The 23,795-nt window shown below is 41.4% G+C and overlaps 1 protein-coding gene across 5 annotated transcripts in view; it reads right to left on the bottom strand.

Annotated features, from left to right (window-relative positions):
• LOC102791661 (apoptosis-stimulating of p53 protein 1-like) overlaps window positions 1-23,795 on the bottom strand; it is a 66,181-nt gene that overhangs the window by 14,357 nt on the left and 28,029 nt on the right. For 2 of the 5 annotated variants that reach the window (XM_087832783.1, XM_087832780.1), the window contains exons 5-12: window positions 11,964-12,059; window positions 5,363-5,419; window positions 4,767-4,887; window positions 4,430-4,509; window positions 4,168-4,335; window positions 3,003-3,143; window positions 2,717-2,912; window positions 2,243-2,368 (exon numbers count right to left, since the gene is read on the bottom strand). In XM_087832783.1, coding sequence (XP_087688909.1) covers window positions 2,243-2,368; window positions 2,717-2,912; window positions 3,003-3,143; window positions 4,168-4,335; window positions 4,430-4,509; window positions 4,767-4,887; window positions 5,363-5,419; window positions 11,964-12,059 — 985 coding nt within the window. Of the gene's footprint in view, window positions 1-2,242; window positions 2,369-2,716; window positions 2,913-3,002; window positions 3,144-4,167; window positions 4,336-4,429; window positions 4,510-4,766; window positions 4,891-5,362; window positions 5,420-11,963; window positions 12,060-17,350; window positions 17,590-23,795 lie in introns of those variants that run through there. The other 3 variants (XM_087832785.1, XM_087832781.1, XM_087832784.1) reach the window with 3 other exon arrangements.

Genomic DNA, 23,795 nt, shown 5'->3' with positions numbered 1-23,795 from the left:
ATATTGCATTTTTCCAAACTAAAATCGATTTGAATCGGAGAAAATCGATTTTTTAAACACAATTATTGAGGTCATAAATAAGAGAGGATCATGATCATTTTCTCACAGACTTTTATATAATCTGACTTCTATTTACAGCTGGAGGAGTCGCGCCCTGATGGCCATGAATAAAAATGCAGTTTTAAAACTTTTCAGAGCCAGACTCAACAGCCACCTTTCATATACAGTCACACTACAAGAACTGCTTACAAATGGCCTCACGTAACGAGAAGTTCATCAGAAACAGATCCGACATCTTTCACCCAACCATCAGGATGCACAACAGAAAGCTTTAGATCCAAATATAAAATTATTATAAAAAGTAGTGTAATAAATATCCATCGTTTCAGCACTTTCTAGCAAATATGAGCCAGTTTTGTTTACGATATTTTAAACAAATAAATGATTCCTTGCTTCGCTTTTTTTTCTGGGCTTAATCTCCTCGATGACATCACCCTCTCACCTAAAACCTCTTGTTATCCGACTCCCTCACACACTCATCACGCGTACTATAGATAGCTACAATTCAGGCTTTCTCTCATTCATGTGCAATGGCCCCTGTAGACTGTTGATTTGATTTACAACTACGAATTTTCCGCATTACATAAGCAGCGACATTAATAGAACTGTGGCATTTGCTTTGGGATTGAAGAACACAATGGGTGTTAAAACAAAGCTGGTTGAAGACTCTTTATTTTACTTCAGTGTAGGTGAAAAAAATAGATATCAGCAGTTTAAATTGTGTTTTTCCACACTGTGTAGGAAGAGATGTCGTTATAAATAAACCAAGTCTAAAACCAGACTTTGGTTTATTTTCTGAAGCTGTGCTTCTTAACCCTGAGCAGCTGTTGGCTATCAGATGGCATGTCTGCACCCTTGTACACTCGACCTTTACAATTTAGGGTCCTTTGAGCAGCTGATTCAATTATGTTTTGTCTCTTTACCATCTGGTCTGCATAGCGGTTTAAACACGAGCGTGCTCGGTTTGAATGCATCCACTCTGGGAGTCAGATTAAGAAAATGTGTGCTGTGAATGCCCTTTTCTATTTTGGGTCTTTGCAGCTGGCTCCAAAAGTGAGTCAGTCCCTATAAACTCCCGTGTTAAAACGTTCAAGTTTACAGCAGATATGAACACATTTAGAAGCACATACACAGAAATTTTAAGCTCTCTGTATTAAATTTCCCCTTCATGACAATAACGGAGGTCAACTTTTAGTAAACTCAATTCCTTAAACTGAACCGCTCAACTACATCTGAGGCATTTTGGAACATACTGGAATCTTTTTAAAATCCATTATCTGAAAATGACAGTGATCGCTATGCAGTCTGCTGGACTAACCTCCTAATTAACTTGCACTAATTAGCAGGAATAAAGTCTATAATAACTGCTCACGAACATGTTTTTCACACACACACACTTATTCTTGGACAGAAAAATAACTTCTTGCTCTGAATGAGCACCATCACTGGATCTTTCTAAAAAAAATAAATAAATAAATGAATAAAAAAAAAAAAAAAAAAAAAAAAAAAAAAATATATATATATATATATACATATATATATAAAATATAAAATAGTGTCATACCTAGATTTATTTCCCACATATTCAAGCTTTAATTTGAAACCTCTGACCTGATTTGAACCAATTTCACGAATGTTATGTGCCTTGTGTATGAGGAGCTGTACACAAAATCTCAGTCCCCTACCTGCAAAACTGTGTTTTCTACAAGGCTCCAAATCTGCTGTCACACGTCTGACATTAACTTTCTATGTTAACTCAAGCTGCGTGTCTCCACTTACTCTCAAGAGCTGCACCCTGACCTCCTTAGAGGCCATATTTACGGAGCCATACCACCAAATATTCATCCTAAAAAAGTAGTTTCTAGATAACCGAATGTTTAAACGTCCGCTCAAAAAATCTATTAAGTGAATCTTTCGAGTGGTCATCCCCTTCTTTTTCACATAAACATGTGGTGCTATGTTGAAATAATATTATAACCTATAAACTTCTAATTTTCACTACCATCCCATACCCTGTTTTGATACTTTACACGTGGATTTGTGTAAGATGACGTTTGGCAACTGAGCAACTTGTTTTTTGTGTAAAAATGAGGAGTTAAGGCTGAAGGTGCTGCTAGTATCGTGCGATCACCAATAAACCCAGCGGTGAGTAAGTTTGTTTAGTGGTTTCTCCTGGACTCACTGTTACTGTCGCCCCCCTGAGGGGACAGAGGCCCCTCCCACCGCTCAGTGGGCTCTGACAGGACGATGTCTAAATCTGACTCTTTCCATTGGCCGGGAGGCTTCCTGATGGCACTCCTCTCTTCCTCTGTAAGGCCACACCCACCACCACAGACAACACCAACCACGAGACAGCAACACCCACCAAACAACAGCACAGACGTAAACATCACCACCATCGGAATGACGAAAACAACAGCGAGAGCCACACCAGCACCACAACACATTACAAAACAGCAATCACAGAACCACCACATTAAATCATTGAACAGTGGAGAGAACACCGACACCGACAGAGAAGGGGACGAGGGAAAAAACAGGACAGGAGAAAGAAATGGAAGAAGAAGAAGTTAGAGGTCAGACAGCGATAAAGACAAACCAAGTCTGGTAAAGCACAGAGACTTAAAATGGGGAAAAACACAAAACATCCACCAACCTGAGAGGGAGCGAATGTGGCTGAGAGGGGTGGGTTTGGGCGGTGGGTCAGCTGGGAGCGGGTACCCTGGCTCTTGTCTCCCCTCGGATGGAACCTGGATGTAGGGGCAGACAGCTGCCACTCGACCCGAAACTCCAGCACCGGGGTGGGAAGAGCTTTGAGGGGAGGACAGAGTGCCTCCATTCATACGACTTAACTGAAGTGGACACACACAGACACCCAGAATGAGACTCATATAACACGATAAAGAAAACAGACCAGACTTCTTTTTTTTTGCACACTGCACCTCTGCTCTCTTCTTATGCAGGCGTTCTCTCAGGTCACCGATGCGTTGATCCATCACGGTCACCTGGGCGTTCCTCTTGTTCAGCAGCTCCTTATTCTGGGCCAACTTGCTGCTCTGCTCCAGATTGTGCCGGTTACGAGCCTGAAAAAAAAAGTTTTACTCACATTTATGATTTTTGACACCAAAAGCAGGCAGGAGAAGGTCGCATTAAACATCTTTTTTTCTGCAACATCTTTATTATGTTTTTGATTGGTTTTAAAATAGCTGTGATCAGACAGCCACATGACATCCACTGTAGGTACCAAACTAGTAGAGGTGGGAATCACCACACATCCCACGATACGATATTATTGCAATTTTTTAAAAATATTTTGCGATATTCAGATTCTGTACATAAAGGTAAACTTTATCAATATTCATTTTCTCTAATATCAAAGTCTCACACTCAGTCTTTCTCTCATTTCAGTTTTATTGTTGACAAACTGAACGGTTTGTATTACAGTCTAGTCCAACTTAACTGAATCAACCATCTGGTACAGTTATAGCTATTCTGAACTATGCAGTTTATGAAAACTATGCAGCCCCTTCAGCAACTGAAGAATTTGAAAGTAAATTAAAACAAAATATAATTTTACATTAAATAAAAAAGTTTTGAACTTAATTAAAATAAAACATGTCTTAAATTAAAATAAGTAAACTGTCATGTTTATTGCTGCCATAAAAAAGTTAAACACATTTGGACAGTGAAGGAATGTCAGGATTCTTGCTCAGAAAAAGGATCAACATGCTCTGAAGTCAGAGCACAAAAACCTTTTTTGTAACAAAATATCGATTTCTGCTGTCCCTGTATCGATACATTATTAGCAAACAAAATATCACGATGCTACACGGTATCGATTTTTCCCCCACCCCTACAAACTAGTATAACCTCATGGCATTTACAGTGTTTATGGCATTGCTTGTTTGCATGAGCTTCAAAAACATATTGTTCCCACATGCTTAGATGGTTTGGTGGTGCAGCGGAGGTGTTGGTAGATAATGAGGAAGAACAGGTGTCCTTTCTTTTTCCAACCAGATTGAGACATAAACATTTACTGCACATCTTTTCAATTAGCCGTAAAGACTGCTTGGCAAAGGCCAAGTGTTTGCTCGGGGTATAGTTTACCTGCAGCTCCTGGTAAAGTTTCCTCAGCTCCAGAGCTGCAGGGCCTGAAAGAGGCGATCCTTTATGACCAGTGCCTGCACCCTGGGGTCCCGTGGGTGCCCCCTGACCTGGTGCACCAGAGTGTAGCTGCAGGCGTCCTCTCCTCAAATCCTCCAGCTGCTGAGTCAACTGTTAGACCAAAATTAAATACATATATATGCACATATATCTTATCAAATCAAATCTGCTTCAGAGTTTATAGAAACCAAATAGATTTTCGTACCTGGTCGACTCTGATCACCGCAGTCTGCAGCTCCGCCTGCTTCTCCTGAAACAGGCTGCTCACATGGTCAATCTCTGCAGCTGCACACAGAGAGCAGGAAGTCAGATTGAAATTACATCGCTGTAGTTATTAATATTTTAGTGCTCAGATTCTACAGAAATACATATAAACACCGAGCACACTGTAAGTGACTGAGTAAATGGTCAAAAAAATCCCTCACGCTGCAGCATGAAGGCTTTATGAGGTTAAATTCTCGGTCTTTTAATATGCAGTCGTTCACTTCAGGGCCTGTAATCCACAGTCACCAACTCTACAGTGTTACGGTGTTTAGGCTTACAGAGGTTTCCGTTGATCAGCTTGCTGTAGTCGACTTGGCCTCTCATGGCTCGGATCTTCTTCAGCTTCGCTTCCTGAGTCTCCACTCGCTCTTTGAGCCGCTGCAGCTTCTCAGCTTCAGACTGAAAAAGAGAAGTCAGTGTTTAAAGTGGTTAAAAACTCCCCATACACTCAGGTGGTGGCAGTTCCAGTCATTTATGTATACTGAAAGGATACCTGCTCTGTAATTTAACTAAACTGTGACCCAAGATGCAGAAAAATACACGTTTTAGTTGATTATGTGCCGTCTCAGTTTCAGGAATAAATGGCTACAATGTGTTTAATTTGAAGAAATGAAATGAAATGAATTCTGAAGGTTATCCAATGAAAGCGCAGGTATTTGCTTTACTTGGAAAAGACTTGCAGACAGCAGTAATCAGCCCTCCGACAGACAAACCACATAAAGGAAGCAGTATGCAGATTATTGTATTTTAAACTTTATTAGTTTGATGAATATATTGCTCACACAATTGTGAGTAAAGCATGGAGTTTAACTTTAAATAGGGTGTCCTTGTGCTGTATAGACTCAAAGGAGACTAACAGAGGTGTGGATCGCACCTGTGACTGTCCCTGGTTGGATCTGCCTCCTTGCTGAAGATACCTCAGTCTCTGTTCCTGCAGGAAACAAAAGTACAGTGAAAGTAGAGTCCAGACTTTCATTTATTTCATTTGAAAAGTGGCATGGCATTTTCAGTTTTAAAGAAACTAAATCATGTTTTGCAAACCCAGCCAGAAAAAAACTAAAAAGTGCTATTTTTATGTTATAAAAATAAGATTATCTGGTATACCAACTAAACTCAGCGAGGTTGAGCCCTTTTTCACTTTGATATCCTGAAAGCCTGTTTTATAAATCAGCTCACTGACTGAGGAGGATCCTACACAAACAGAGGAGCAACCGTGGGATTTGTTGCAGCGCTTCAATCAGCAGAATTCAAATTTGATAAACGTGTTGGTGTTATTCAGTTACGTTTTCAGCACTGCCTGTTAAATCCAACTAAATGACTATATAAATGAAAACTATGTTTCAAATGGTTTTAAAAGAGCCTCTGACACAAATATTTTGGGTCTCTAATGAATTCAGGCCGGTGCTGTCGACTGATTGGCCAGTTTGCTGTCTGGCTCATTATTTGTCAAGCTGTCATTGAAAAATTTCATGAGTTCTCAGTGAAAAACAAATCACATTTATGTTTATGCACCGATAATAGAATTATTTCACGGTGCTCGTGAATTTGATTTCCTCTGTGACCTTTCCAGGGAGTGCCCAGCGTTTCGCCCTGTGACAGATGAAATAGGCCCCACCCCCCCGCTGCACCCCTGAATTGGTTGAGTGGTTAAGAAGATTAATGGAAAGATAATATTTCCTGGTTTTTGGTGCTTTGAGAACACATGCATGTGTTTTCACATCGTTCCCTCTCATTTTGCACACCTGCATGTTAATCTTATTTTTCATAAATAAAATCTTATTTCAAATGCTGCTGAAATAGATGAGTGTTTTCATACCATGCACCCTGTTGTACACACATAATACCCGATTATAGGGCTGGGCTATATCCAGTGTTGGGGAGTAACGGAATACATGTACCGCCGTTACGTATTTAAAATACAAAATACGAGTAACTGTATTCGGTTACAGTTACCGTTTAAAAAGGTGGTATTTAGAATACAGTTACTTTGTTGAAATAAATGGATTACACGGCGGTACTTCCCTGTTTCATATTGTGGCGAGTCAGGACTGTTTGGGTTTTGTTTGACAGCTACGTTCTGTTGTTCCAGGCGGCAGCGTTACGGTTGCTATGGTTACAGGGTGACGCTCTCTCTCTCTCTGCGTGTTTCCTGGGTGAGAGAGGCCTTTTTGTTGTTGTTGTGCTAAGCTAATAAGCAGAATGCTACCAGTATAGCTCTAAAGAATGTAGCATCATAGGCAGTGTAGTCCGTGCTGCAGGGAGAATGGACTGCCATACACGTTATGTGTCTGTGAGCGAGGGAGGGAGAAAAAGGAAAAGTACGAGCTGTCATCGAGCAGAAACGGGAGCTGGAAGCATGTAAATATAATAATAACCACTGCAGCCAAGAAGAGAGCCTGACGAGCCCAGTTGTAAGTAAGCTATTAAGACTCGACTGTACACCGTGTTCGTGTTTTCCTCCAAAAACAATAAGTTCTGTTGGAGCAGCCTTTCAACGCCTCTCTCTGTCTGTCGCAAGCAAAGTTGACCCAGACAACAAAGTAAAGCTAGTTTTCGGCTACGAGCCCGACACAGAACCCACCGTATTAGCCAGAGGTCCCTTTACTACGGTTTGGCGCCGCGGACCTTCAGTAACAGTAATAAATCACAGCAATAGTACATTCACGTAGTTGTAAACAGCATGATAATATATTAAGTAATCCAAAGTATTCAGAATACGTTACTCTCATTGAGTAACGTAACAGAATACGTTACAGAATACATTTTGGGGCATGTATTCTGAATTCTGTAATGGAATACATTTTAAAAGTAACCTTCCCAACGCTGGCTATATCATACCGTTCACGGTAATACCAGTGTAATTTTGGGCAACGATAGGAAAATGAAATATCGCGATAGAATGTGGGTAAAACGCGCATGCGCAGTGCCTATGTTTACATACGCACAAGGCTGCAACGCAGAATGAGAAGAGCGAAAGCGGATTGTTGAATGAAACAGATGAACCAGAATTGGTTTGTAAAAATGCTGCAACTTCAGTGGTGTAGAACTGGTTTAGCTTTCGTCCGTTAGATACACAACAAAGAACTATTTTATTAGCGCATGCTAGCGGGCTGTCGTTATTACCGTGTTGTTTGGAAAATACGGCACACTTAAAATCAATCCTTTGATTTTTCTGAAAATCGACAGTGCCCCTTATAATCCCGTGTGCCTTATGTATGAATTCTGGTTGTGTTTACTGACCTCGAAACGATTTTATGTACACGGCGCTCGAAAATCTGTCAGATGTTTCAGTACGACTTTGCTAAGCTACAAAGCCGCACAACTTGATGGATTGTCAGATCATTACGGCATCGTAGGCGGAGCCTCGCGGAGTGAAACGTACTGTGCTTCAACATAATATTACCGTATTGTGTGTGTATAACCTCTTTTTAAGTTTTGTGGATATTACACATGGTTATGCTGAGGACATGTCGGCCAGTTTCCACTGGAAATGCCTTTTGGTTAAACTGTCAGTGAGGAATTTGCACTTCTACATTTTTATATAGCTTTAATGCACATAAAAAAACAGCTGCTTGTTTAAGTGAAAATACATTGATGGGGTTTTTTGCACTAATAAAGTTGTGGAGTTGTAAAGTATTTTGTCTAGTGTCAATTATATCGTCAGTTATATCATTATCGCAAATTTTTAAATGTATATCGTGATAAATATTTTTGGTCATATCGCCCTGCTCTACCAGATTATATATATCAGCAGCACTAGCACCAGCAGCTTATTGCAGTGTTTAAGTGTTTATCTTTACTCTACATAAAACATGCATTTTCTGGACCATCACATCTGCAGCTTCACACAGCCGTCATCGATCTCAACCTCAACTTTTACTTGAGCCTTAAGATCTTAATAAAGCTGAAACTGTAAGTCAAACTTGGAGACACCAGTTACCCCACTCGTCTAATATTTTACCAAAGAACAGAATGTCAGATTCCTCATTAATGAGGAATTAATTAAAGGCTGGCATCACTTTACCAGGAGCAACAGTGAATTGGAGTACTTAACGACTTAAGTACAGTTTCCACAAACTGCAAAGAAATCTAGTGGGATAAACTGGGCCATTTGGTGTGCAGGTACTGGTCCGTGGCCCACATGTTGGATGCCCATGTGTTAGACCTAACAGTCAGCTGGTCTTATGCATTCATAAAATATAAATTATTAATTTAAATGAGAAGTGTTTTCAGTGCTGAATAGTGAGGGCAGGAACACTTAATCATCTGGCCGTGCACATCCTTAGTCAACAGCATAATACTATAATAACTGCCATGCATGCAGTTTATTTCACCCGATCATCACATCCAACTCCGAAGACCATCAGCTGCTATTGATTTTCATTTAAGCTTGTGTGTATCTATGTATCTGACACACACAATAAACTACAGTGAGGAGACAGAGAAAGGCTGTGATGTGTGATGCTGAGTGAAGCAGTTTACACCACTCACTCTGTATTTTGCAGGTACATAGTACGGCTGACCTGTGTGTGTGTGCATGCGTTTGTGTGTGTCTCTCTGCCACATACACACACAAAGGGGAGGAAAAAAGGGCATGTTGGCAGGAAGCCGCCCTGCTAACACATTACATAACAGGAGGGTGTTTACTTACAGACGTAGTGCAGGAATAAAAGTTTTTATGTTTTCGACTTTTTATTTTCCAGGAAGTCATCAATCTACGTTTCGCTATATTAATGTTGAGAAGACAGAAAATGTTTCTACATCAGCGCCTGGGAATTTTTTTCATCCAGCAAGGAAATGCTTGAGCAAGCTGGAAGGAAACACTTAATAGCTGTCAAATTACAGAAGCAGTTAAACTGCTGCTTTAAAAAAAAAAAGCTGGATATCAGCATTAAACTGACAGGCAAAAAAAATCACTTCCACAGCAGTCTTGAAAAACTCAAAATGGCCAAATAAAAGTTTGTGGTTGATGCATTTTATCGAAAACTTTACCAAATGAATGCCGTTTGGCTCACTTTCCTGACTCCTTCCTGGAGTACAATACTGGGTAAACTTCCCAGCAGCTGTAGGTCCCTGCTGAACTAATTTCCTGCTAACTCAGAGGGCCACTTCCTGAATCTGGGGATGGGGCTGAATGACCATGATCTGTGTCTCCAGATATATTCTCACATGTGCTGCAGCCCTGAAGCTTTCTAAACATCAGCCAAAAGAGTCAAAAGTGAGAAAAAGTCGAGTTCACACCACATCAAAAAAGAAGCGTCTTTACCCCTTTCTTTGGTAAAGACCTCTGTTCTGAATCCAGGCAGTATTTGTTTATCCCCAAGGGGCAATTAACTTACAACAGAGCAGCATAACGTTGACGAGAAGGACAATAAGAACAAGCGATAAGAGTGAGACAATAAATACACAGAATATACAGTTTTAAAATGACACAGTTTTTAAATTAAAGTGACTGAAAGGTGAATAAATAACTGTAAGTGACTAAAAGTAAATAAAGTGTCAGTAGTATGAAAAGAGTGTAGAGTAGTTTAAGTTTCTGGTGTGGGAAATGGTCTTATCTGCTGGTGTTAAAAAGCAGAGTGGCTTTGGGGACAAAGGTGGCTCTCCTCCTCTCAGTCCTGCAGGAAATGCAGCAGAGGCGTCGCCCAGAGGGGGGGAGAGAAGAACATGAAAGCATGGGTCTATGCTGCCTTGTATCGATGCTTCATGCTTGTGTTGGTGGTTTAATAGTGCAGGAGATATTTTCCTGGCACACATTTGGCCCGGTAGCACCAACCGAGTATTGTTTAAATAGCACAGCCTACTTGAGCATTGTTGCTGACCATGTCCATACCTCTGTGACCACAGTGTACTTATCTCACACTCCAATTAATCTCCTATTAGTTTATTTTACATGACAATGAGTTCACTTTTAGTCCACTACAGCATGCTTGGGATGAAGTGGAATGGGGATTTGCGTCATGGTTGTTCAGCCGATAAATCTGCAGCGACTGTGTGAGGCTATCACATCAGAGCCCGTTCTCACTCCCGAGGCGTAACATGCCAACGTTTTGTCACGTCCCGGGGCGTTCCTGAGGAACGCAAAAGGAGACCTTCGGCGTTCTTATGGTACGCGGCGGGTTATGGCCGAAATCCAGTGCAATGACGCTCCCGCGGTGATAGACGTTCCAGCCCTGTATTCCAGCCCTAAACCTAACCTTATCCCTAGCCCTAACCATAACCTTTTCCCTGATCTTAACCAGGACTTTAATGATGTTAAATAGCCTGTTTCTAAGTGATTTGAAGAAAAAGAGCGAACATGTGTAGATTGAGTCCATACGGTTCTCACATTTCCTCATTTTTCCGAGGTCGTCATTTAGGAACGTGGTGGGTAGCCGAAAACGTAATATGTTGACGATTTGTCACCTAGCGTAAAACGTTACGCTTTGGGAGTGAGAACGTGTTGCACATCAATATGGACCAAAATCTCAGGTCCACCAAACAACATTTCTACAAGTCTAACTTCTTTTTTATGGTCAGCCTAGCTACAAATTCTCCATTACAAGAAAAGTATCATGTAGTTTAATCACAATGTTGTCAACTTGACAGCTCAGTCTTCTGCAACAAAGCCGGCTGCAAGGAAAAACAAAACTTGCTTTTACAGTTCCAACTCTGAAATGAGCTAGAACAAACTGAGCCTGTGGTGCTGTAGTTGCGTTCCTATTTTTAAGTTCAGCTCCCATGTGAAGGCTTTCCAAATGTTCAAACGACCCAAATTATGTTCTTCTAAAACAGAAACTCTTTCATGACAAAACAGACGCACTATAAAGACCCACACTGTCCAGTCTCTCAGATCTGCTCGAACCGTCTCCCTTCAACATCAACAACATGTGCACATCTACAACTGACTGGGTATATATGTACTTGAAAAAACACAACAACGAAATACCTTAATCTGGGCGTAGCAATATTTTGACCCATGTCACCTTGGGCTTAAGGGGTTAACGTGCAAACTCCCCAGCACAAACTTACTGTGACCTTCAACTGTGCGAGTTTTCATCGATTTGTGCTGATGTGAGAAGAGCGCTGGTAATAGTCTGGAGAGCAGCTGTCATGTCATGCACGCTCCACCCAGGCAGCTCCCTCAGGTAAACCTCGCTGAGTATTTCTGAACCAGACTATCTCCTGTGTGGTGCATGTAAGAAACTGCAGCCTCGGAAAAACTCTTAACTCAATTCTCCCCAGCCTACGTCTGAAAACGACACCTCTCCTCCAGAGCCAATCTCCCACGTCGTTCCTCAAACCCTGAACTCAATCACACACACACACAAAAAAAAGATGCATGCGATGTGATGCGCACACACATTCATCTGAGGCTCCAGGGGCCTCAAAGCCGACCTTTTCAGACAGACTCTAATGTAGCTAACCTTACATTAACTGACAGGCGATCCATCCAGCAGCTGTGTGTGCGTGTACAGTATGAGTGAGTGTTTTACCTTGGCGAGCAACATCTGTTGCTGGGCCTCTATTTGTTGTTGTTGTCTTGTGGCCATTTCTTGGAGCTCAGAGAGGGTCAGCTCCACACGGGGAACCTACACCGGCACACAGGGGTTATACATTAATATATTATGTACATAGAGACAGTGTTTTCCCACAGTTTCCATCCATTACACGTCTCACTGTTGCTGTCGAGATGAAAGCCCAAACAGTGACAGGAGATAAAGCACAGCTGCACACATATATCACCTCACACTTTAGGTCACCGAGCAGCTTCACTGAATGTTATTAGGCAGGCAGCTGGTGGCTCTGGAAGAGCGACAGAATTATAGTTTAGGGTTAAGAAGAAAAAAAATTGCCAGAATCTTCCCCTTTCCCTCACAGCATTTCCTTACAGATATCAACATCTCTGGGAGAGTGCTTTCTAGAGACTGATGTGTGTTTGTGTGTACGTGTGAGGGGGGGAAACGGGGAGGAATGCCTTTAGCAGACAACAGCGGAAGGTTTCAACCCAGCTACATCCTACTATTGTGCACATTTACTTATGAACACACAGACACACACTGCACCTGGGGTGTTATATTATATTCATTCAGTTCACAGTGAAGTCAGACAAGCTGGATATGACTACATCTGTCCTTTAATAGGCAGGTTATCAGAACACGGCTCCACGATTACAATAGTTTTCAACAGTACAGTATCATAATATTTAATAATTATTGTTTGACAGTTTGACTCCTACAACACCAGAAAGGCCTGGCCTCTGGAGGTATTCTACTATCAGCGTGTGAATGACTGATTATGACATAATACACTTCATCAACTTAAGCCATCCTAGGACAGAGAAAATGGAGTTTCAACCTGGGATTAAAAATGCGATCATACTATTAAACCTCAGACAGGCTTACAGCTTCGTTTAGTTTAACCTCCCATCCAGAGTAATATTGACGTATGAATATCATCCATCACTCCCATTTGGGCTGAACAAACTCCGCCTAGTGTGCTGCAACTGTATTCTTATGCAAAGTTAATCTCAAATCTGAAGCTTTTCCAAATGTCAAAATAAGATAAGATAAGATAAGATGAGATGAGATGAGATGAGATGAGATGAGATGAGATGAGATGAGATGAGATGAGAGAGATGAGATAAGATGAGATGAGATGAGATGAGATGAGAGAGATGAGATAAGATGAGATGAGATGAGATGAGATAAGATGAGATAAGATGAGATGAGATAAGATGAGATAAGATAAGATAAGATAAGATAAGATGACCTTTATTAGTCCCACAGGTGGGAAATTTGTTTTGTTACAGCAAAAGTGCAAAGTTATGTAGCAGAAATTAGAAAACACTGGAATGCAATAAAATACAATAGAATAAAATAAAATACTATGACTCAGATGATGTTCTCCAAAAACAGAAACTGTCTTATGGGCAAATGAATGCATGAGCATTAAAGATGAAGACTCTGTACACTGATATCTATTGAAATATTGCTCCCATCAACATCTTCCATTTTTAAGACTCGTCGTGTGACTGTTGTTTCCAATTTTGAACCCCTAACAGATGAGCCGTCTGCAAACATCACCGGGCGAGAATGTGTGTTGTGAATAATTTTTTTAAAAGACTGTGCAAACATGGATGATCTGATATCGTCGTATTGGTGTTGTTCCCAGATCATCATGAAAATGTTGTTCCAGGTTCAACATTGCAAGTGACCAATCACATTATTGTGACGTTATTCTTTTGCGCACCAACCCATTTGTGCATTTATGAAATTCCAATGTTGCAAGGACAATATCAATTCTGCTTAGCGTTTATTAAAGGGTTAGGGTCAGGGTCAGGGTCCGTTGATCGGCGGACAAAGGCGGTTTCTCGCAGCTTAAGTACAGTTTTTTGTTTTACGCCGGTTTTTCCCGAAGTCGCAAAAGTATGACATCACAACATTCTGATTGGTCACTTGCAATGTTGATCCTGGAACAACCTTTAGTATGATGATCTGGGAACAACACCAACACGAGGATATCAGATCGTGCGTGAAACATATTATAAACAATTAGTTTTAACTGCAGCTGATTTTATGGTACTGCCTTTATAAGCTTCTTGTTTTTAAGTTATGCTTAGTTTATTGCATCACATCACCAAGAAGTATTTATTTCCTTGGTCAGCTGAGGAAACACTATATGATTAGTATCATAGATTATTTATACGGCACAGATATCTATTAGAGCAGTTTGATCATCTAAAAGGAATCAGTCGAGACCTGAGATGAAACCCTGAGGAATACCAGAGCTAACAGATTGTGGTGGGACAACATTATAAGTAATATAAACGAGTATGGCAAAATCTGTGATGGTTATTAGTATAAATGATATGCTCACAAACAGTGAGTATCAGAGTATTAGTAATAGAGGTCTAAACAGTAAAACCAGTGCAGATGGGCCTTAAATGGGAATCTCTTGTAAAGGCCAGCAGGGGGCGGTCGCTCAAGAACAAGACAGATTGGATAAAATTCTTGGCAACTGACTCGTGATTACTTTAGTAAACTCTTTTCTGTTGAGTTTATGGGCTCAATCACTAGTTTCAAGTCCAATGTAATAAAACATGATGTTCATTTTATAAATTATGGTCCTTATTAGTGACCCTGAGACCTTGAGTATGGAATGTCCTTCTGTTTCTTTGTCGTGTGTTTTCACTTGTGTCATCTGGTTTCAAAAAGCTGAAATGATAATGGCCAAAATGCTTCAGAAACCAGCGATTACAATGTTATTGGCTGACATTACAGTGGCTACTTCCTTCTTTATACTCAGTCTATGGATACACAGTTTTAAAGGGTCAGTTCATCTATGTTCAGTGCACTAAAATCATTGTTACTTATGTGAGTTCTGAGTTCTGATCATTGCAGGTTTTTGCCAGATGTCTGCTTGAAACCATGGATGGATTTTTTAATGGCGCTCAAGGAAAAAAAAATCCCAAATCAGTCTTTTTATCTAAATAATCTACAGTCTTCTCTGTGAGAGCTACATCAAGTCTGTTTGACTTGAATATGATTATTGGCAGTACTTCAGTGGCCGGAATTTGGGGACTGCTCCGATTATCGGACACAGAAACTGGAGACAGAAGAGTCTGTTGTTACTGGCATTTAATGGGACTTGGAGTAAGGGTTGAGTAGTTCAAGTAAAAATGATTTTTTTTCCAGTGATAAGACAGAAATAGTTTCCAGACGTTAAATTAGGGTCGAAGAGGACGGAGGCCACTGCAAATTTTGTTAAATGTGTGAAAAAATATTGATGTCTAAGTGGAGACTTAGATGCGCCGTGACTAAGGGAGGCGCTGATGAATAACTCCATTAGCCTGAACAGCGCCCTTGGGTTATGACACAAGTTGTGAAATCAGTGAAACAAATTAAAATCATCATCAATTTAACTACTGGAAGCTCTAACTCTGGCAGCACTAGTGCTGCTAAATATCAGTATTGGTGATTAATAGCCCTGACAGCCACACTGCGCTATAGACCGTGGACACATAATGCACACATAGTGTATTCCACTGTAATACATCATGTGTTAGACAGTGACATTATGCACAATACACAAGGTTTTCCAGGCAGCGTCGCCACATATTAGCCAATTGCTGACTTTTGGGACCCTGTGGTTCCTCACTTTGATGTGCAACAATAATTGCATTGTTTTCTCATATCTCAAGAGTGATATCAGAGCCAATCAGCATAAGACACTTTAAGATTTTTATATTTTTTTAACCCTTTCAGTCTGATATCTCTTTAAAATGCATATAATGCATAGATGGAACCACAGGGTGGGGCTTCAGACAAGCAGCAAAAAGGAGTTTTTATGCTTACATGCAGTAACCATACGTGGTTGATGAAGGATGCAGTCAGACTAGGCACACTTGTCTTGTGCCGTGCCTGAGCCTGATAGCCTCCCCTCCACGCAGACTAAACTGAAACTGCGCAACAGCTTTCTTCAGTCTTTTCTGTCCACCGCTCCTTTCTCTCTCTCCTCTCAGTTCTTCTTTTAGTGCACGCTCTGCATTTTTATCATGAAGAAAAGCGCTTTTGCAGAGCATCGTGAGGTTCGCGAGTTTATGTATTTATGCTTTAATTGGTGTCGTTTCACATCGGCCTTATCGATTTATGAATTTGTTAACATGGCGATTTTCAGTTAAACTTCAGAAATGCTGAAGTTCTACATAGTTACAACATGCACAACATGTCCTCTCGGACCCACCTGTTAAAGTCAGACAGGGCAGAACGGATGGATGGTCTGACTTTGGGGGTCAAACATGCTCAGGCACAGCTCTGATCACCTAAAGTGAGTATACACTTCATTTGTACTCTGATATAAAGCCGTCCAGAGACCATATATAGATTTCAGGCACCTAGTGACATAATGTGGGCAGGACCTGAGATAAATTCTCTCAACTTCCACAGAGTGCAGGATGCCACTGATTGATATATGACCTCATGGTAAATACATTAGTGGCTTACCAAGGCAACCAGAGCCTAAAATGCCCACTAGTGACCAGCAGTCAGTTTCAAAGTCATGCATGATGATGGACAGCTTAATGCCCGTACAGTCACCTGGATGAGCTGCCAGCATTCTTCCTCATGCTCCATGCATAACAACCCTACTACTGCCAGCACTGAGAACCTTTTAGAGCTGTTCATTTGAATATGTTTTAGTAAAATTTCTCCTGCCGTGTATGATTTTTGTTCCATTTTTCACATTATTCATTCAATTATTTTGTCATTTTTCTGCCTCTGCTCTCCATCACAGCCGAGCCTGCTCCTATTTCACCTTTAAGCAAGAGAAGTAATTGTTTTCTTTCTATTGCTTTTGTATCACGAGTGTTTGCACAGGAGTACACGTGTGTTATTTGAAGATGTACTAAACTAGAACCCTGCAATGCATCAGCACTTTTCACATTTTTGGAGCCATCACAAATACATTTTGGAAGCATCTGCTCTGAAGATTCGACTGCAGCTGGTTTCAGAAAAGCAAACATGATACGTATTGCTCTGTAAACACGCTGAGCAGTTTTGCTGACTTCCTCAGTTTAAAAATCTCCGTCTGCAGGACTGAGCCTGAGGATGGCTTGTCAGTCAAAGCAGTGTGTGAGACAGTTTTCCTGGGATTTCCTGCCACTGAAGTCCTCTAAATGCTTCAGCTTCTAGCTTTCCACTGATTCAAATGGGAACATGCACTCCAGCTACAGGAAAGTTAAAAATTCACCTGACACTTAACCACAGTGTCATGCCGCTCATGCTGTTAAACACTCTAACACATCCTGCAGACTGTGCTGCTGCGAGCCCCCCGCTGACGTTAACATGCAGTTCCTACCAGCATCCCGCTGTGCTGTATTTACCTGCAGGCTGTCCCATGTGATCCTGCAGGAGCGCACTTTAATTTTGCTGCATTGTCCTTCAACAGTAAATTCCTGCACCAAATCTACCTCATTCCACTCCATCCTCACAAGCGTCTCAGAGACACGCCGGACCTTAATGGTTTCTGATGGAAAAGCGTTGCCGGAGGCTCGCACGAGAACCGCTTAAAGAGGAGGAAATGAGAGCGATCCTTATCACAACTTTCCCTCTCGTCCGCCTGGTGATGTGCTGAGATTTACGACACTCCCTCTCCCTCACTCGCTCGGCCCACACACCCTCCCTTCTCCTCCTTTCTCTCTCTCTCTCTCTCTCATAAAAACTCTCGATTATTAGTGTGTTCTCATGTGACGTTTTTACAGAGCGCAAATCCCACCGATGTGACACCGCTTTCAACTGCCACAGTAAACATGAAAAAACACAAATAGGTGCGAAACGAGAGAAGGAACTCATCGCCTCCCTCGTTTTCTGTTTTCTTTCAGTATCACCCTCTTTTTCTGTTATTGCTCTCAGTTTCCAGTCTCATCATCTAGCCGTCTCCACTCCTCCATCACTTTTCTCTCAGCTTATTAAGCCCCGTCTTTCTCCATATCTGTATTCTTTCATCTCTCTTTCTCTCAGTCCTTGTCATTTCTCTGCAGCTGGCTTTTTGCTGCAGCGACATCCTCTCTCACTCTCTTTCCCTCTCTCTCCTCTCACACCTCCCTTTTTCTTTCTCCTACTTTCTCTCAGAAGGAAAATCACTGCACCACAGCCTGACGGGGCAGTAGCTGCTCTCATCAACCTCTGCCTCCTGCTCCAGATGTGCGGTGTAAAAAAGGTGAAGATGATCAATGGCTGTGGTGGTATGCATGGCGCACACACTATACAGTTAACAGCTGACTGCTGCTGCGTCATATTTTCACTCACACACACAGAGTGACATGTGACTCAGATGCTGCATCACACATTTTCATCTTTCACACAGACAAACACACATTAGTTATTCCTCCTGCTCTGGGTGCAGCCCTCCATGGGCGTGACTGTGCTGTGTGTCTAGTATATTGAGTATATTGAGCTATGTCAACTATTTATAACCAGCAACACTGATTTTAACATGTTGTACTTTAGGATGTGAGTGTTATTTCTTTATAACGGATGGAAACTTTGTATCATTTTCCCTGCAACAGTTGCTTAGTGCTTTATACAGATGCAGTATGCTTGAACATTTAAGTTTTATTCTTTCAGGCTCGTGAAACAACATCAAAGACATCAAAAATCTCACAACCTCCTGCTTTTAATGGAAATCACAGCCAACAGATATGTTAAAATCACTAAAATCATTTTAGATACGACAATTTTGCACATATCCAAGAAGAAATAGCAAAAATGTTACTTTTAACAGTTTAATAGTTGAAGCTCAGATCTCCCAATAATTTAATTCTTACAATGTTTTTCCAAACTTGACTGAAACGTGACCTCTTTTCTATGAGTGACTCCGGGAAGGTTGGCAAAATTACTTGGGTTTTTAAGGAAATGGAAATCTTGACGCTAGTATCTGCAGGCTGCAATGGAAACACCATCAATGAGTTCAGTCTGCAGCCACTTTAAGAAGAGGATCACAGGGCATTCTTCTAAGTTGGGTAAGTTTAAGGGAGATACCTGAGCTTTTAACTTAGTTACTTCTGTAACTAAACATCAATTACATTTAAAGTGTTTTCTTGTTGCGGCCTGCATCGTTGTATTGTTGTTCTAAATGTTTTACAGCAGGCGAATAGTCCGTTTCAGGTTTGCATCACTCATTTAACAATGCATATCACAAAGATTTCAATAAAGAGCTTCAATATTTTTGTGGATACAGTGTTATAGATGCAACAGGAGGATGTTCAAAGATCCATATTTGGACTTTGCTTTTAGATGGAGGTGTTCTGGTGCTCTGTTTGGCTCCAGGATCCACATTTTGGCCGTCAAAACCCTTTTCCACCAACACTTTGCTGTGCCAGTGCAGAGCCAGTTCTGTCTTGGTGTCTTTTCAGAAACAGCCCACATTTACAGAATAACGAGAACAAAATATTTACTAATAGAAGTTTGGATCCACTTATCTGTCCTGATTTTCTTTGTTTTTGGCGAGAACATGTGGAAGCGGTTCTAGACTGGAAAAGAGCAATTTGTGCCGTGGACTCCTGATAGACAGAGGAGCTGCTTTCTCACTCATGGTCCAGGTGGAAAACAGTGATCTGAAGGTGACTGAAGTTTCTGACGTGCTTTTTATGCTGTGCCACGTTTCCTTCTTGAAGGAATGATTAAACATCTACATGCCTGGATGGCAGTAGAGTGTGTGATCTGGGTTTTGATCTCAACCATGTGGGCGCTCACCTGCTTTGCTCGGTTGTCAGTTTTGTTGGCTCTAACTGGTGGGGAAGGCCTAGTTTAGGGCAAACAAAATTGGGCTACTTTGATGACAGCAGGGGGTGGCTTTGAGGCTTGGATAGTAATATTTGGTGTCAGACAACCCTGGCAACCTGAGCAGTGTGTGTTTTTCAGCTGTAAACTACTTTCTCATGGTGCAATCGTGCCTATAATCTGAAGCACATGGAGATATTTGACCTTCTTAGTGTGTGCACACTGCCTTTCTCAACAGTGCTCAAAGTTATGCATACAAACACACACATTGTTCTGATCATAGGTCCCTCCAGTAATAAAACCCATCCCCTGCCTATCTGCTGTGCACCTCCAGTAAAAATATTTCTCTAAATCTACAATAACAGCCTTCAGACATTCCTGAAGCCCCAGGCCGGACCAAAGGGGAAAGCTCTGTTATCAGAAGAGCTTCAGTAACCAACATCCACACAGCACGGTGGCCTGGTGGCTGCAAACATCCTATAACTGAAAGAGCTCATCTTTGAACTTGTCCATCATGTGACCCGACTGTGTCCTTGGGCAAAGCAGTTAACAGCATTTAATTTAAGAGTATAGGAAGCTTCGGCACAGCAGCACCTGGACTTGCGTCACAGGAGGCAATTCGAGTCCGCAGACGCCCCTGACCCTGGACTTTGAAAGGCTTCATATTAATTTAAATCAACACATCCCCTGATGTGTGTTTGGTCAAGAGCGCTCAGACACACCTGACTGCTTAATATATCCCACAGCAGCGCTCCCACATGCAGCTGGATGGGGTTGAGTTACACAGAGCAGGATCAGCAAACTGAATTCTGTGCCTTAACTTAAAGTGTGTGACGGCCCTCGTGGTTACTCTGAGGTCAGGGGCGAGGTTTGTAAGAGGGTGTGCTGCAAAAGGAAAGGCCTGCAAGACACCAGCATTAAGTAGTAACAGCTACTCATTTATTGAGCAACTAGCACTGTGTCAGTCAGATGAGAAACTATATGCTAACATGTTTTTCCTAAACAGAATAAAGTGAAACAACACAGCGACCATCTCTAATTTAGAGTACGTGTCAGTCCTTCAAAGAGCGGCACAGTTTGAGGGCACAGGCTGATGCAGTTAATGTCAGCATGAAAATTTAATTTCATCTGTAATTTATTATGCATCAGTACTACAGCAGGACAGTATATGCTAACAAAATGCACCACTCAGAGCCATGCCAAATCCTCTTGATTTGTTTTTTCCCTGAGATGCGAGCATAAAAATATGACACATTTCCCAACCAGCCCCATCTGGACTGGTCATTAGACAGCCATGCCCTCCTTTCCCTAATATTGTTAGAAACTAGCTGGGTCCTGACCAGGTTGGTGTATGCTAATAGCCAGTGTTGGGGAGTAACGGAATACATGTACCGCCGTTACATATTTAAAATACAAAATATGAGTAACTGTATTCCGTTACAGTTACCGTTTAAAAAGGTGGTATTTAGAATACAGTTACTTTGTTGAAATAAATGGATTACACGGCGGTACTTCCCTGTTTCATATTGTGGCAGGTCAGGACTGTTTGGGTTTTGTTTGACAGCTACGTTCTGTTGTTCCAGGCGGCAGCGTTACGGTTGCCATGGTTACAGGGTGACGCTCTCGCTCTGCGTGTTTCCTGGGTGAGAGAGCGACTTTTTGTTGTTGTTGTGCTAAGCTAACAGGTAGAATGCTACAGGTATAGCTCTAAAGAATGTAGCATCATGGGCAGTGTAGTCCGTGCTGCAGTGAGAATGGACTGCCATACACGTTATGTGTCTGTGAGCGAGGGAGGGAGAAAAAGGAAAAGTACGAGGAAAAGGAAAAAACGGGAGCTGGAAGCATGTAAATATAATAATAACCACTGCAGCCAAGAAGAGAGCCTGACGAGCCCAGTTGTAAGTAAGCTATTAAGACTCGACTGTACACCGTGTTCGTGTTTTCCTCCAAAAACAGTAAGTTCTGTTGGAGCAGCCTTTCAACGCCTCTCTCTGTCTCTCGCTAGCAAAGTGACCCAGACAACAAAGTAAAGCTAGTTTTCGGCTACGAGCCGACACAGAACCCACCATATTAGCCAGAGGTCCCTTTACTACGGTTCGGAGCCACGGACCTTCAGTAACAGTAATAAATCACAGCAATAGTACATTCATGTAGTTGTAAACAGCATGATAATATATTAAGTAATCCAAAGTATCCAGAATACGTTACTCTCATTGAGTAACGTAATGGAATACGTTACAGAATACATTTTGGGGGCATGTATTCTGTATTCTGTAATGGAATACATTTTAAAAGTAACCTTCCCAACACTGCTAATAGCTGATTATATGCTACCAGCAAACAGAGTTAATACTTCAAAAACTTTCAGTTTACAAGTAAATGTCTATCAATGTTTTTTGACTTGTGGCTCCGTGTTGCAGTAGTTAAGGCTTCAGACCACCAAAGATTACTGGGGAAAACTGTGAAATTCGGTAACCAGTGAGTGGCTACAGGAGGTTGCTGGCCAGGTGAAATTGATCCATAATCCACATTGATCCACACGATGACCTGTCTGCAAACGCTCGCCATTTACTCTCCGAGCTCCAGAGAAAGGTGTGGCTTTCTGCTACAATCAACACAGTTCAAAAGGTACATCACAGCTTTCTCAGTTTCACTACTGCTTGACGAGTCGTGTTTTTTTGTTTCAAACTGTGGGCAACCAGGTCAAACTGCTAGTGGCCAAAACAACTGCAAAGAGGTTTTCATTGCTGTACTACAAACCTTTTTGCAACCAATTTCACTTAATGACTGATAGCAAAGTCCAGCGCCAAAATCCAGTTGGGGAAAACATATTTATCCCTCATGACTGGTGATTGTCAAGGCGTCACTGGCTGGTCTCTAGACTCCTGTGATTGGGGCCTAATATATATGCCTTACACACAAAAGATTACCAGTTTGAGACCAGAAGGAGACACAAACCCAGCCTCACAAGCCAGTCATCTTCTATTGCGGGTCCCAAATTCAGATAAATGAAAATGCTGCGTCAGAATGGCGCTAAAAAATATAACAATAAATCTGTGCCAAATCAAACATCTGTTGTGGTAAAGTCTGTGGTAAAAAAATCTGAGCAGTTTGAGGCATAAATAAAACTCTACATGATTTTCTCTGCAGCTGTGCACACACGTAATGATGGATAGACTGAAAACCTTGTGGCGTAGATGAAAATATCACAACTAAAATCCTCATCCAGGAACCACAAATACAGGTAAAAAATGTCACTACAATCGATAAAATATAACCATCAAATATAAATTAGTCTTTACTCGACTGACTTTACTAGGCTGCTCTTGGAGCTCATGTGTTTGTCCTTTTTTGTCGGAGAATGACAAAGTCTGCTCTACTTTTTAAAGAAAACAGGGAATACTCACTTATCCTGGATTGTTGTAGTCAAAAATTAAAGAGATGAATCACTGTAATTAGTGAATAACAATTCTAAAAACTACTACACGCCGATCTCTTTCACACATCGCTGTCATCTTTACATCATCCTGTGGCAAGAAACAGCATCTGGTGTGCGTTTGTGTGCGTAAGTGAGTGAGCGCTTTTGGATATGATTACACAGCGCCAACAGCTACACCCCAACTCGGAGACACGCTTCCAAATCCCAAAGTAAGGCTGACACACACACACACTCACACAGAGACAAAATAACACAGTCAAACAAGAAGAAGCCACACCCTGTTTTCACAAGATGTAAACCACAGTGATTCACTGACACACAGTGAGACACACGGCCAAACGCTCCACCCTGACACATAGACAAACTGCTCGTAAAGCATCCAGCCAATGTGTGTGAGAGCAACCAGAGTCAGAGAATATCTCTCAGAAGTTTAAGGAGGAGAAAACAAGCTTATACACAATTATTCACTCACTCAAAGTCACCTTCAGACTGGCTTCTGTTTGGTGGAGTTATTCTACTGTTTCATCTAAAGTGAAAAGGTCAAAAGAAGTGGAAATCGCATCAACGTAGCTTCAAACACACACACACACACCCATATAAAAAGAAAT

The sequence above is a fragment of the Neolamprologus brichardi genome, chromosome 19, assembly GCF_056152115.1.
Source record: "Neolamprologus brichardi isolate AB-2024 chromosome 19, ASM5615211v1, whole genome shotgun sequence".
Lineage (NCBI taxonomy): Eukaryota > Metazoa > Chordata > Actinopteri > Cichliformes > Cichlidae > Neolamprologus > Neolamprologus brichardi.
This window is presented reverse-complemented; position numbering and strand designations above follow the sequence as displayed.